Source organism: Hemitrygon akajei, chromosome 8, assembly GCF_048418815.1.
Source record: "Hemitrygon akajei chromosome 8, sHemAka1.3, whole genome shotgun sequence".
Classification (NCBI taxonomy): Eukaryota; Metazoa; Chordata; class Chondrichthyes; order Myliobatiformes; family Dasyatidae; genus Hemitrygon; species Hemitrygon akajei.
In genome coordinates, this window is record NC_133131.1 from 13,773,189 (window position 1) to 13,786,980 (window position 13,792).

The 13,792-nt window shown below is 42.9% G+C and overlaps 1 protein-coding gene across 3 annotated transcripts in view; it reads left to right on the plus strand.

Moving 5' to 3' along the window:
• sgsm2 (small G protein signaling modulator 2) overlaps positions 1-13,792 on the plus strand; it is a 256,078-nt gene that overhangs the window by 189,399 nt on the left and 52,887 nt on the right. For all 3 annotated transcript variants that reach the window (XM_073053274.1, XM_073053276.1, XM_073053275.1), the window contains exons 8-11: positions 5,090-5,214; positions 6,266-6,333; positions 11,150-11,313; positions 12,423-12,555. In XM_073053274.1, the coding sequence (XP_072909375.1) occupies positions 5,090-5,214; positions 6,266-6,333; positions 11,150-11,313; positions 12,423-12,555 (490 nt within the window). The remainder of the gene's footprint in view (positions 1-5,089; positions 5,215-6,265; positions 6,334-11,149; positions 11,314-12,422; positions 12,556-13,792) is intronic.

The window sequence follows — 13,792 nt, forward strand, 5'->3', positions numbered from 1 at the left end:
AATCTAATCCTTCCTCCTACATAGCCCTCCATTTTTCTTTCACCCATGTGCCTATCTATGAGACTCTTAAATGCCCCTAATGTATCTGCCCTTACCACCATCCCTTGTCAGGGCGATCCATGCACCCACCACTTTCTGTGTAAACAAGCCTACCCCTGACATCCTTTATGCTTTCTTCTAATCACCTTTATGATGCTGAGATACATCCTAGCGTGTTCTGGGACGCATCGCCAGTGATGTAACCTGGGGTCAGAATTATTTAAAACAAAATGAAAAGGAAGATAATTCCAGTTTCATCCTCAAAGACTGAAATTACAAGGATGGAAAAGGTCTTTTTTTGTTGTCGTTTGCACGATTTTTTTTTGCACTCGGTGAGATGGGGTTAATGTTCTTCTTCGAATGAGTTCCATGGTTTTCTTTGTTTCGTGGCTATCTGTGGGGAAGACAAACCTCAGGGTTGTATACTGCATACATAAGACATAGGAGCAGAATTAGGCCATTTGGCCCATCAAGTCTGCTTCGCCTTTTTATCATGGCCGATCCAATTTTCCTCTCAGCCCCACTCTCCTGTCTTCTCCTCATGTCATGCCCTGACCAATTAAGAATCTATCAACCTCTGCCTTAAATATACATACAGACTTGCTTGGCCCTCACAGCTGCCTGTGGCAAAGAATTCCACAGATTCACCATTCTGGCTACAGGAACTCCTCCTCATCTCTTTTCTAAAAGGACGCCCCACTATTCTGAGACTTTGTGTCCTCTTGGTCTTAGACTCTCTCACTGTAGGAAACATCCTCCCCACATCCACTCTATCAAGGCCTTTCACCGTTTGACAGTTTTCAGTTAGGTCACACCTCATTCTTCTGAATTCCAGTGAATACAGGCCCAGAGCCATCAAACGCTCTTCGTATGACAAGCTGTTCGAGCCTGGAATCATTTTTGTGAACCTCCTTCGAACTCTCTCCAGTTTCAGCACATCCTTTCTAAGATAAGGGGCCCAAAACTGCTCACAATACTTCAAATGAGACCTCACCAGTGCTTTATAAATTCTCAACGTTACATCCTTGCTTTTATATTCTAGACCTCTTGAAATGAATGCTAACATCGCATTTGCCTTCCTCAATGCAGACTCAACCTGCAAGTTAACCTTTAGAGAATCCTGCGAAAGGACTCGCAAGTCAAGGTGATAGACAGGACTCTTCAGCAGAGTCTCAGTAACACACACAGATTGTAGGAGGAACATCCACAGAATGTCTTGCATTTAGCAGTGTGTCAGTATAGTTTTTGTAATCAAGTCTGAGGGGTAAACGTTTACCCACAAATTGCTGTCACTGCAGAAGTGCCCGAGTATGTAACAGTAAGAGCTCTCGCCTGTAATTTTTTCCCCTCAACTCTGAGCTTTCCATCAGCTCTGTTTGTCCTCTGTGTAGTGTGAAGCTAAAGTTGTACTTAAACCATATCTGCCAGGGAAGGACATTAGTAAATCAATTCTGAGGAAAAATGAATAAACCCAAAACGTGAATTCAATTTCTCTCCTGATCTGCTGAGAATGTTCAATGTTTTCTGCTTGTTTTTTTTTATGACTCTGCTGGCTGGTGTGTTTTGATGGCTCTGGGCCTGCGTTCGTTGGAGTTTAGAAGAATGAAAGGTAGCTCTCATTGAAACCTATCGAATATTGTGGATAGAGAAGATGTAGAGAAGATGTTTCCAATAGTGGGAGGGTCTAGGACCAGAGGACACAGCCTCTGAATAGAAGGATGTCCCTTTAGAACAGAGATGAGGAATTTCTTTAGCAAGAGGGCAGTGAATCTGTATAATTTATTGCCACAGATGGTTGATAAGTTATTGGGTATATTTAAGGAAGAGGTTGATACCCTTTGATAGTCAGGGTATCAAAGGTTATGGGAGAAGGCAGGAGAATAAGATTGAGAGGGATAATAAATCAGCCATGATAGAATAGTATGCAGACTCGATGGGCCAAATGGCCTATTACTGCTCCAGTGTCTTTCGGTTTTGTGCCTTTGCTTCTGGTACTAGACTATAAACTTACCAGATTTACCGAGTTCAGTTTCACAGTTAGCCATGATGATTCAAAACTGTTAGATTAGCACCAGAGCAACTTGGTCATTAGATGAGCAATCATAAATTAGCAGGTGGAAGAAATATATGTAAGTACATTAAACGGTGCCTCCTCACAAATTCATATCTCTGACCATAGTGATTAAATATCAAATTAGCAAACCATGTACGAGGGAACTGCTCACTCTAAATCCATAGCGTGTTTGCTCTGCAAAGCAAAGTATTCCATAGCCCTTTTGAGAAGAAATTAAATGATGTTGTCAGTTAATACATTTGTGAGAGAATCTAAATCTATATGGATCTAAAAATATTCTAAATATATCGTTTCTGTCATTTGTGAATATCGAAAGATCTGACAGTCTAATCAACTCAAAATTGCTTTGGAATGCAGCCAGACATATTTCAAAAATATCAAAACTCAGTCAAATAATCTTTGTCACAATTGATAACATGAATCAGAAGGAACAAGAAGTTTAACGTTAAGAGCAATTGAGTACTGTATTGAATAATTATTCAGTCCTGCATGAGGCATCTTGTGCAAATCTCATGTGAAGTTATGCTGTTCTACCTTCAAGTCCTCCCCACCATATCAGACCATGGCCCAAAGATCTCCTCTCACCTAAATGTACTGAAGCAAGGGGAATTTTCTTGCTTTTAAACAATACCTGTCCAAGATTTACTGAACTGTCTTACAGGGATTGAAGCATAATCAGGTAATGCGTGAAAAGTGCAGACAGTATGAATATTTGAGGGATGTGGCACACTTGTCATAATGACTAAATAAATAACATTATTAAAATAGATTGAGATTTAGCTATCAGTCAGATGCCACTGTCTTCAGAGTAGTCGATTACATCTTCGGCAGTCATTTGAAGCAGCACATGTGGTTTCAGATTAAAGCAGTCAGAATCAGGTTTGTTATCTTTTACGTATGTTGTGAAATTTGTTATTTTGTGGCCGCAGTACAATGCAAGACACAAAAAAAGTTAAAACAAATAAATAAATAACGCGAATATGTTCACGGAGCATTCAGAAATCTGACGGTGGAGAGGAAGACACTGTTACTAAAACATTGAACGTGGGTCTTTGGATTCCTGTCCCACCTTCCCGATGATGGTAATGAAAAGATACCTGATAGTAAGGGGTTTTAATAATGGACGCCACCTCTTGAGGGACCTCCATTTTGAAGATGTCCTTGATCAGTGGCAGCATGCAAAATGTATTATAGCAATCCCTTAGTACTGCTCTGTGATGACAGCCTGTTTTCTTTTCTCTGGATTCAGATCCATAGCTTTGGGAGAAGTAAATCTATTTGAGCAGCTGATAAAATGATGTTATTAAACAATATGTGCTCTGTAATGACTGTGATACTGGACTGTCAACCCCTGTTACCAAAGAGCTGTTATCCATGTTGGAACCTGCACATTTCAAGTTAGTAAAGGCAAAAGAGGACACTTGTGCCCCAATCCAGTCCTTTCCTGCTTCTTTCTTGTCTGTCCTGATTTTGCTCCCTCTGGTGGCCAGGGTGGTTACTGACAATATAAGAGAAATGTCTCTTAAAGACATTTATCAATACACAAGTGATTGTTACTCCGGATGCGATCATTAAAAAAAAACACAATAAGCATGAAGAACAAATTTTTTAAAAAACATAATAAATACAAATGAGCTAATATACATAGATGATGTAAATAAAGTGCTGCTAGGTACAGGAGTATCTCTACGTAAGGCGACTCTTGACAGGAAATGGTAACGTAGTGGTTCTGGGCATTTTGGAAGGGTGGGTTAGTAGGTATCGGCATTGATCAGCCTGATGGCACGGGAAAGTAACTGTTTTTGAATCTGCATGCTGTGTAGTTTCTTCCCTGATGTGAGTGGGGAAAACAGTCCCTGCGCAGGGTGAGTGGGATCCTACATGATATTGCTGGCCTTTTTGCAGCTCCTTTCAGTATATATGTCCCTGATGGTGGGTGGGCTGGTTCTGAGAGCAGCGAGCGAGCAGTTGTCCCGATGGTATCTGCGGAGGGTTGGGGGGGCAAAGTGTGTCATCTAAAAGTCTTGTTCAGCAGAGTTTATTTCAGTGCATCTTCTATGCTCAGTAATGCACTGAGACTCGTCAGCTAACAACAATATGGAGGTTTTGTTTTAACCAGAGGACTTTTGTTTATGATGAACACAGCAAAGTTGAGTTGGAGATGTCAAGGGTAGGTTTTTTACACGGAGAGTGGTAGGTGAATGAAACGCTCTGCTTGGGGCATTGGTAAAGGCAGATACAACAAGGACAGTCAGGAGACTCTTGAATGGATGTAAGAAAAATGGGGGGGGAGTGGAGCTATGAGCTGTGTAGGATTAAATTTCACAACATGTGCTAGTGATATTAAATCTGATTCTGATTCCCAGGGGGTTTACATAGGTTAGCACAACGCCCATGGGCCAAAGGACCCGTATGGCCAGTACTGTTCTATATTCTAAGTGACCAGTTAAGATAAGAGTAAACACAAAGGACACTGCAGATGTTGGGGTCAAAGCAACAACACGCTGGAGGAACTCAGCAGGCCGGGCAGCATTCGTGGAAACGAGCAGTCAACGTTTCGGGCCGAGACCCTTCGTCAGGACTGAAAATAAAAGCACCCCACTTTCTCAATGAGGAATAAATAGTACTCACATATGGGAAAGTGAGGTCTTTGTCTTGAAAATAGCACCTGACATTTACCTTAAATCTCTCACAAAGTAACATACGTCAAGGTACTTTGCAGCACTGGATGTCTGAACTGAAAGAGTGGTAAGCTATCCAAGGCTGATGGGCTGGCAAATCTTCAAGTTGGCTGAGGCAATGCAAGGATTTTGAAAAAATAATTAAGGTGAGGGTTCTTAAGCATGAATATTGTTTTCATATATAAACAAATAGTTGGAAGCTCTGCCCTCGAGTCTCCAATATAGACCCCTGCCACCATATAGTAGAAGGAACTAATACTGTTATTGTGTCTCAAATCTCTGTTTACTTCAACAGAAGGAGGATGTGGAGACAGTTCCAGGATATCTGTCCCTTCACCAGTCTGCAGACCATTTAACCCTGAAGTGGACCCCAAACCAGCTCATGAATGGAACTCTAGGAGATTCTGAGCTTGAAAGGAGGTTAGTTGAGTCTGCTGTAATAATCAATACTGCTCTGTGCTCAGATATCTTTGTGCACCAAAAGCAATCGGCCACTGATCGTTTAAGAATTCATAAGTTTTGATCTGGATTTCCTTTGTTTGTGGGTGTCTGTTCACATTATTTCCAGAAGTTTTTGGGTGTTATTTCAAGATTGCAGCATCTGTAGTTCTGCCTTGTTCTGTATGTGAAATATTAAAGATTAGCTTTATTGGTCACACGTGCATCGAGACATATTGTGAAATGCATCTTTTGCATCAATGGCCAACGTGGTCCGAGGATGTGCTGGTGGCAGCCCCCAAGTGTTGCCATGCTTCCAATGCCAACATAGCAATCCCACAACGTATTACCTGTATGTCTTTGGAATGAATTAGGGTACCTGTACATGGGAGGAAACCCAAGCCCCAGAGGAAACCCAAGCCCCAGAGGAAACCCACGCGGTCTCAGGGAGAACGTGCCAACTCCTTACAAGCAGTGGTAGAAATTGAAGCCCAATCACTTGCGCTGTAAAACCACGTGAACATCCAGCGTGAGTGGCAGAACCACCTGCAGTGCATCTCGGATTGAAGAGTCCCTTTAAGGATTCCCTTTCTTCAGCTCCGGGTTTGAAGGAAAACTCAATGACGAAAGATTCAGTGGGTGAAATGTACAGGAATTTCTTGGGGTGCATCTTTGCTGCGAAATTGCACAATAACAGAACATGCTGAAAATACTCAACAGACCAGGCAGCATCTATAGAGAGTGGAACAGTTAATATTTCAGATCTGGAACTGTTTGTTAGTACTAGGAAACTATCAGTGTAGCTGAAAGAGTTGAAAGTGCACTTCATTTTCCACAGATGCCACATGACTTGTTTTCCAGAATTCCAGCAACTACTGTAATATTTTGGATTTCATGCACAATTAGCTTGTTGATTGAGTGGAATTGACTACTTAATTATAGCCACATTCTGAATCGAGTATTAAAAGTTTTCAAAGTTGCAAAGAAAGTTTTCTATTCATAAAAAAACTTTGTTTCTGTGGTTTATTTCCAGTGTCTATTGGGATTATGCCTTAACTGTGCCGTTACATCAGATAGTCTGCATTCACTGCCATCAACAGCGTAAGTGATTTTCCAACTTGTCCTATCGTTAGCGATTTACTGAAGCACGTCCCTGTTAATGATGTGGTTATGCAAAAGGATTGACTGCACTGTTTACGTGATCTAACCAGTTTCCTTAAAGTTGTTATAGCTGGAGGGGGAGGGGTTGGTGGGGGGTAGTGGGAATAAGCTCCCACTAGCCATTAAATGCTCCCAATGGCGTGAACCTCAAATAGCCTCTCTCAACCAAGTCCAGCTTCTGGCCTTCATGTAGAGCTTAGCTACTAAGCTTGGTGGAACTCTTTCTACTGACAAGAGAGGGGACGCGGGTGCCTTAAGACCAGCCGTTTCAGGCAGAGGGAGCTTGACAGCGGCCGTGGTTGGAAGCTCACCTCGGAGAAAGAAAACTCTGATCTCAACTCTCGGCTGCCTTTTGGCTATACCCACTCATGGGGAAGGCTTTGAGAGTAAACCCTGAGGAAAATTCCGGAGCTGGACTCCCTAAGGCAGCCCTGCATTGAGTTCAACGCTGACTGCTGCGACACTGCTGGTTCCAAACTCTATCAGTGTCTGCCGTCCTTTGGACTCATCAGCAGCGGGGTGGAGGGGAGCTTGTTGCAAGGGCAACAGCTTGCTCTCCATACTGTACTGCCCTGGCTTGCACATCACATAAACGGCTAGGACGCAGCATCCATGGTCAACCTCGACCGATACAGAGCCTCAAGGATCCAACCAGACAGTTTGGGGGGTTTTTTAGTTTAAAAATTAATATACTTTCTCAAGCATCCATTTGGCACATTGAGTTAATGCTGAGTTTCAGAGCTATTACCGCCACTTAGTTGCCCGGTAACCTGCTCTTTCATGCCTGTCGACTTCCTCTGCCCCTGCTTCTACTACCACTCGTCTGCACTAGTGGTAATTTACAATAGAACTTGAAACTGCCAACGAAGCTTCTTTGTGATGTGGGAGGAAACCGGATTCCCAGCCTTTTTTATGCCGTGGACCCTGACCACTAACTGAAGGCTCCGTGGGCCCCTGACCCAGAGGAAAGCCACACAGTCACAGGGAGAATGTGTAAAGTCCGTACACTTTGGGCGAAAGGTCAGGATAGAAGCAGCAGACTCCCACAGCTACAGGACAGGAGCGCTATCTGCTTGCAGCACTATGTTACATTAAGTGTACCAGAAGGGATTTTGCCCGAGGCTGCTGATGTTGTACACCGGTGTAACGAGGAAGCAGGTTCACAAGTTTGGTGAGTGAGACAGGAAACACTGACTACGACTAAGCTTATTAATCATTTACTTACAAACAGTAAATGAATTGACTAAACATCTAAGTACAAACTGCAGAACTAAATATTCAACTGTTACGTATTCAGGCAACAATAAATATATATGAGTTAGGCAAGGGTTTATATAACAAATAACACGTTTATTAAACACTGAAAACAAACCCCCCAAAAGTAAACAAACATTAGCTTAACCGGAATTCAGCTGCTGTGCAGCAGATTCACAGTTCTTAATAGCGTTGCAGTTCAAACAGTTCTTAAAGCGGTATTGAAAAAAAACAGTTCTTTAAAGCGGTATGCCGAAAGTTCAAAAGCTCACCGTCCATTTAAAAGGAGAGACTTTTTAAAGCGATTTAAATTCTCTTCCACGTCGTTGTCCTTCGATTCCCCGGCGTCGAACTTTCCCACAAAGAATTTTATAAAATATAACAGCTTAAAGGCACTGACCTTTCTTCCACACTATTCTCAATCTCCCGCTATCCCAGCGGAGATTAACACGAGAACAGTCAACGAAATCCTTCCGAATGAGGATCAAATAAGGTCGAAACCAATCCACCTCGAAAATCGATTCTCCTCGATTTTTATCTTCCAAATTCTTATCTTCACTCTCCACCAGCAAAGAAACCGCTAGCAATGACCTTTTAAACTTTAGGCATTATATAAAACTTCATTTTTTAACTAAACTGCGTCATCACATTAAATCACGCAGTAACATGAAGTCAGCTTGGCAAATCCCGCCACAAACTGCCCCACCTGATAGGGTGGGTCTTCCTTTTATACCCTGTAAAAAAAAACCTGTCACATGACCTCTACTGGCGGGAAAATGACGTCACTCCACCATCACAAGACCATTACCTCAAGTCCAGTATAACTTCAACCCCAGTCACGTGTCACGGGTACGTAACACAACAAACAGAGACTTGGCTAAGAGAGCACATCCGGAGCAAACTTTCCCAACGGTTCTTCAGCACCGGTCGTGACCACAGTGTGAAGAGGAGCCCCTGGAGACAAAAGGAAAGAAACCGAGCCTGCTGCATGTGCTATTCTTACACCCCAGAGGGGTAACCGGACACCAGTGCTGTGGCACACAGTGCAAACAATGGGAAAGAGTTGCTGCGGAGTTCCAACGGGCCAGTCGATGACCGGAAAGTAAACAAGCCCCCACATAACAACTATGCATCCCATGATTCCTCAGCTTTAGTGAAGCTAAATTTCCTGCCATTTTGCAGCTTTAAGGAATTTCCACTGGGCTTCTTGTAATAGATTATTCCTAGGAATATGTCAGGATGCAAAGACATTGTGACTGCAGGTGACTTGCACATTGCTTAGACTGGGAAGCACCAACTATCATGTAAAGTGAACCCAGGAAATTACTTGTTATGCTGTTGTAAAACTGCGGCCATTTTCCTTAAAGATGAGGGAACTTTAACACAGGAACAACTTCATAATCAGAATCAGGTTTAATATCACTGGCACATGTCGTGAAATTTGTTGTTTTCCAGTAGCAGTATATTTCAGTGCATAATAATAAAATATAAATTAAAATAAGAAATATTTATACAAATTTCAATTAAGTGCAGAAAGAGAGCAAATAAATAGTGGGGTAATGTTCATGGGTTCATGGTCCATTCAGAAATCTGATGGCAGAGGGTAAGAAGCTGTTTCTTGAAATGTTCAGTGTGTGTCTTCAGGCTCCTGTACTACCTCCTTGATGGTAGCAATGAGAAGGGGGCATGTCTTAGTGTTGGGGGTCCTTAATGCTGGATTTGAGGCATCATCTTTTGAAAGTGTCCTGGACGCTGGGGAGGCTAGTGCCCATGATGGAGCTGGCTGAGTTTACAACTTTCTTGGGATATTGTTGTGTTGCACTTCATTAAAATTAGAACGCAAGAAATACAGCCGGAATAACCCTTTCAACCCCTATGCCTTCTCTGCTGTTCAGTAACATCAAGGCTTTGCCACCTTCCTGCTTTAATTCCATAACCCTTGATTCCTTCAATACCTTTAAAAAGATCAACAATATTTCATATTATGTACACGGGTAAGGTTTAAAAGGACTATTCTTCCTTCTTTCATTGTTAGTCATGGCTGTGCTCGTTCATGGCTTGCCCCCAAGTCAAAAAGACTGAGTTCAAGTACTACTTGGGAGAATTAAATACTTAAGTCTCAGAGAGACTGCTGGTAATGCGGACTTTGAGAAGGTGCATTCAACCAAGGCACTGTCTGCTCTCTCGGCTGGAGATAAAATAACCCATGGCACTTTTTTCAAATGAGAGCAGGGAAATTATTTTCAATGCTTATCGCCATGCTGCTGATACCAACATGGCCCATATCCCCAGCTCACTAATCCTAAACCTAATTGTACATCTTTGGTATAGAACCATAGAACTATAGAACATTACAGCACAGAAACAGGCCTTTTGGCCCTTCTTGGCTGTGCTGAACCATTTTTCTGCCTCGTCCCACTGACCTGCACCTGGCCCATAGCCCTTCATACTCCTCTCATCCACGTACCTGTCCAAGTTTTTCCTAAGTGTTAAAAGTATGTGGGAGGAAAACACAGTATCTGAAGGAAGCTCTCAGGATTACAGGGAGAATGCACAAACTCCGTACAGTGGCAAGTACCAAACACCAATCAGCGACTGCTGACTCTGTAAAGCTTTGTGCTCACTGTATGCAACATCGGCCGTCCCAGATACCCTGGACATTAGCATATTGCTGATAGGTGTATGCAAATTGACTGTCGCATTTCTAGTATATACGTAGAAATGAATATACTAAAGGTATTGGCCCTGACTCAAAAAATTGGTGGAGTTTTGAATAGTGAAGAGGGGTGTCAAAGAATACAACCTGATTTAGGGGCAAGGAAATGGCAGATGCAGTTTAATCTGGGGAAGTGGGAGGTGTTATACTTTGGGAGGACAAATGTAAGGGGAAAGCATACAGCAAATGTAGCACCCTTGGGAGAATTGATGTTGTGATGGGATGTTTGGTGGGGGGGGGGGGTGGGGTTCCATGTCCATCAGTTCCTAAAGGTGGTATACAATTAGATAGGGTGGTATAGAAAGTGAGTGTGTGTGTGGGGGGGGGGGAACCCCATTACAGGAAGGATATGGAGACTTTGGAGAGAGAGCAGAAGAGGTTCACCGGGATGATGTCTGAATTGGAGAATAATAGCCCTACGGACAAGCCTGGATTGTTTTCATCTGGAGTTTTGGAGGGCTAGGGAAGAAGTGACAGAGGTTTATAAAACTATGAGAGTAATAGATAAGGAGAGGCTTCTTCCCAGTTAAGTATGTTAAATACTCGAGTGCATAGTCATAAAGGCAAGCTTTTCTTAAACAGTAGAAGGGGCATTGAGTACTCTGTCGGGGTGGTGCTGAAAGCAGACATGATTTTAATGTCTTAACTTCCTTCTTGGATGTTTTAAAAGGAACTTAAAATGTGATATATAAATGAAAAGTCTGTTCTCTGCTGTCTCACGTCAGGGACAGTTGGTTAGTACTTGATGCTGATTTGACGGGTAATATGTTTTTCCCCCTCCATCAGCTGACAGCGGTGGGACATTGGTGTTGGTGAGTCAGGATGGAATCCAGAGACCTCCGCTCCACTTCCCCCAGGGTGGCCACCTACTGGCCTTCCTCTCCTGCCTTGAAAATGGGCTGTTACCACGAGGACAGCTCGATCCACCACTTTGGTCACAGCGAGGAAAGGTGGGTTGATACCTCGAGCCATTTTTCAAACTCCTGCTACTTATGGAGACTTTAAAATGAAAGTAGTTTCTTTGTCAGCCTTCTCTGCCCCCTCACTTGCACCTCTATTCTTAAACATAATCTGGTGACCAGATCTGTAACCAAAGTTTGATACAGGCTCCTTCTAACATCAATCCTTTTTTCGTCTCCTTCCCGCACAGCAGGGGCCCCCAATCTTTTTTATGCCGTGGACCTCATTTTTATGTCATTAACCGAGGGATCCATGGACCCAGGTTGGGAACCCCTGCCCTAGAAATACTGTAAATCCAAATACTTGCTACTTTAAGGATAAACACAAGAGATTCTGCAGGGGCTGGAATTCCAGAGCAATCCACACAAAATGCTGGTGGAACTCAGCAAAGGTCAGACAGCATCTGTGGAGAGGAATAAAGAGTCACTGTTCTGGGCCAAGACCCTTCATCAGCTTTTGGTCATGGCTTGCAACAACAACTTGCTTGTTTAATAACCTTACTGACTCTGCGTTATTTGTCCCCTCAGATCCCTTTGCTCTTCCATAGCACCTGGACTCAAAAATGTTGAAGTAATGCGTGTCCTCTCTGTTCTTAATTTTTTTAAAAACTACCTCACGTGTATCTGTGTTGAACTTCATTTACAGATTACTTACAAGTTTATTAATGACCCATTGTTACTGACAGCAGTTCTCCTTGGTATTGACTCCCCATCTTCATTCCATCAAATTTAGTGTCATCTGCAAACTTAGAAAGTGTTTTTAATCTTGAATTATGAAGATACGTTATAAAGTGCAGTGACCTGAACAATGATCCTTACGGTACGTCGTCTCCTATCTCCTTCCTCTGGGCTCCAGGTTGGCCATAGTCACACTGGGATTTAACTTTATGCTTGAGAAGATCTTTAATCAATCACAAGATTAACAAAATTTCAGTTCAACACACACAAAATGCTGGAAGAACTCAGCAGATCAGGCGGCATCTACGGAGGGGAATAAACAGTTGACGTTCCAGGACTGGAAAGGAAAGGGAAGAAGTGTTCATTCAGCATTTACTTTTTAAAGTTTAGTTTGTAACACAGCGGTTTCTCCCAAATTCCAGGGTAAAGTGTTTCCAAAGCTGCGGAAAAGGAACAGCAGAGCCAAATTTATGGACCAAGAAGACCAGACGGTGGATGAAGTAGCTACTGATTACGTGTTCAGAATAATATATCCGGGACAGAAGAATGACTATGGTGAGTTTATCTACACTGGGAATACTGCTGATTCCCAGTGAACTCCTGGTGTTTAATATCACTGTGCTTTTTCTGGAATAGCAGTATGTTTTGGTTTTTGCATATGTCGACTTTGCCTTATTACCTTACCTGGAATTACTGGACCAAAGGAGCATGGTACCTCTCTGTCTGCCTGACCATCTGCTACCAAACCTGTTTGGTTTGAAAGAGGATGAGGGCCTGTGGAAATCTCCTAGGAACGGCTGCTTTAGTGCATGCATCTGCCAACATTAGATCACCAACACCCAGCGTAAACTTCTAAGCATTAAGTCACTGATCACCCACTGACATATTGAGTCGCCCACTACACCCACGGTGTTATGTTTCTGGCATTTTGCACCTGGTTTACCAGCTGGCTGACAATATGGCTTAGGAAGCAGGGCATGAAGAGAGATTCTGCAGATGCTGGAAATCCAGAGCTACGCACAAGATGCTGGAGGGACTCACAGGTCAGGCACCAGCTATAGAGGGGAATCTCTGTGTTCTAGGATCCAGTGAAAGCTAGCAATTTTAAGAGTGCATAAAGTTAGCCAGTTTCGTGCCCAGTTTTGTGCCAGCAGAGATGGTAACAGTTATGTATTTGTGTTTATCTTCACCTGCGCCTGCTTTGTGTACCGTTGTGTTTACGATTATAGAACATAGAAGGTTACAGCACAGACCCTTTGGCCCACATTTTAACCTACTCTAAGATCAATCTAACCCTTCCCTCATACATAGTCCTCATTTTTGCTATCATCCATGTGCCTATCTAAAAGTTCCTTAAATACCCCTAATGTATCTGTGTTCACTACCACCCCGGCAGGGCATTCTACACATCCACCACTCTCTGTGTAAAGAAAATTACCTCTGACATCCCCCCTAAACTATCCTCCAATCACCTTAAAATTATGCTCCCTCGTATTAGCCATTTCCGCCCTGGGAAAAAAAGTCTCTGGCTGTTGCCTTGATCAATGCCTCTTATTATCATGTACACCTCTATCAAGTCAACCCTCATCCTCCCTCACTCCAAAGAGTTCCAGCTCACTCAACCTATCCTCATAAAGCATGCTCTCCAATCTTCTCTGCACCTTCTCCAAAGCCTCCACATCTTTCTGCTAATGAAGCAACCAGAACTAATCACAATATTCCAAGTTTGGTTCAGCTGAGGTTTTGTAGAGCTGCAGCATTACCTTGTGGCTCTTGAACTCAATCCCCTGAC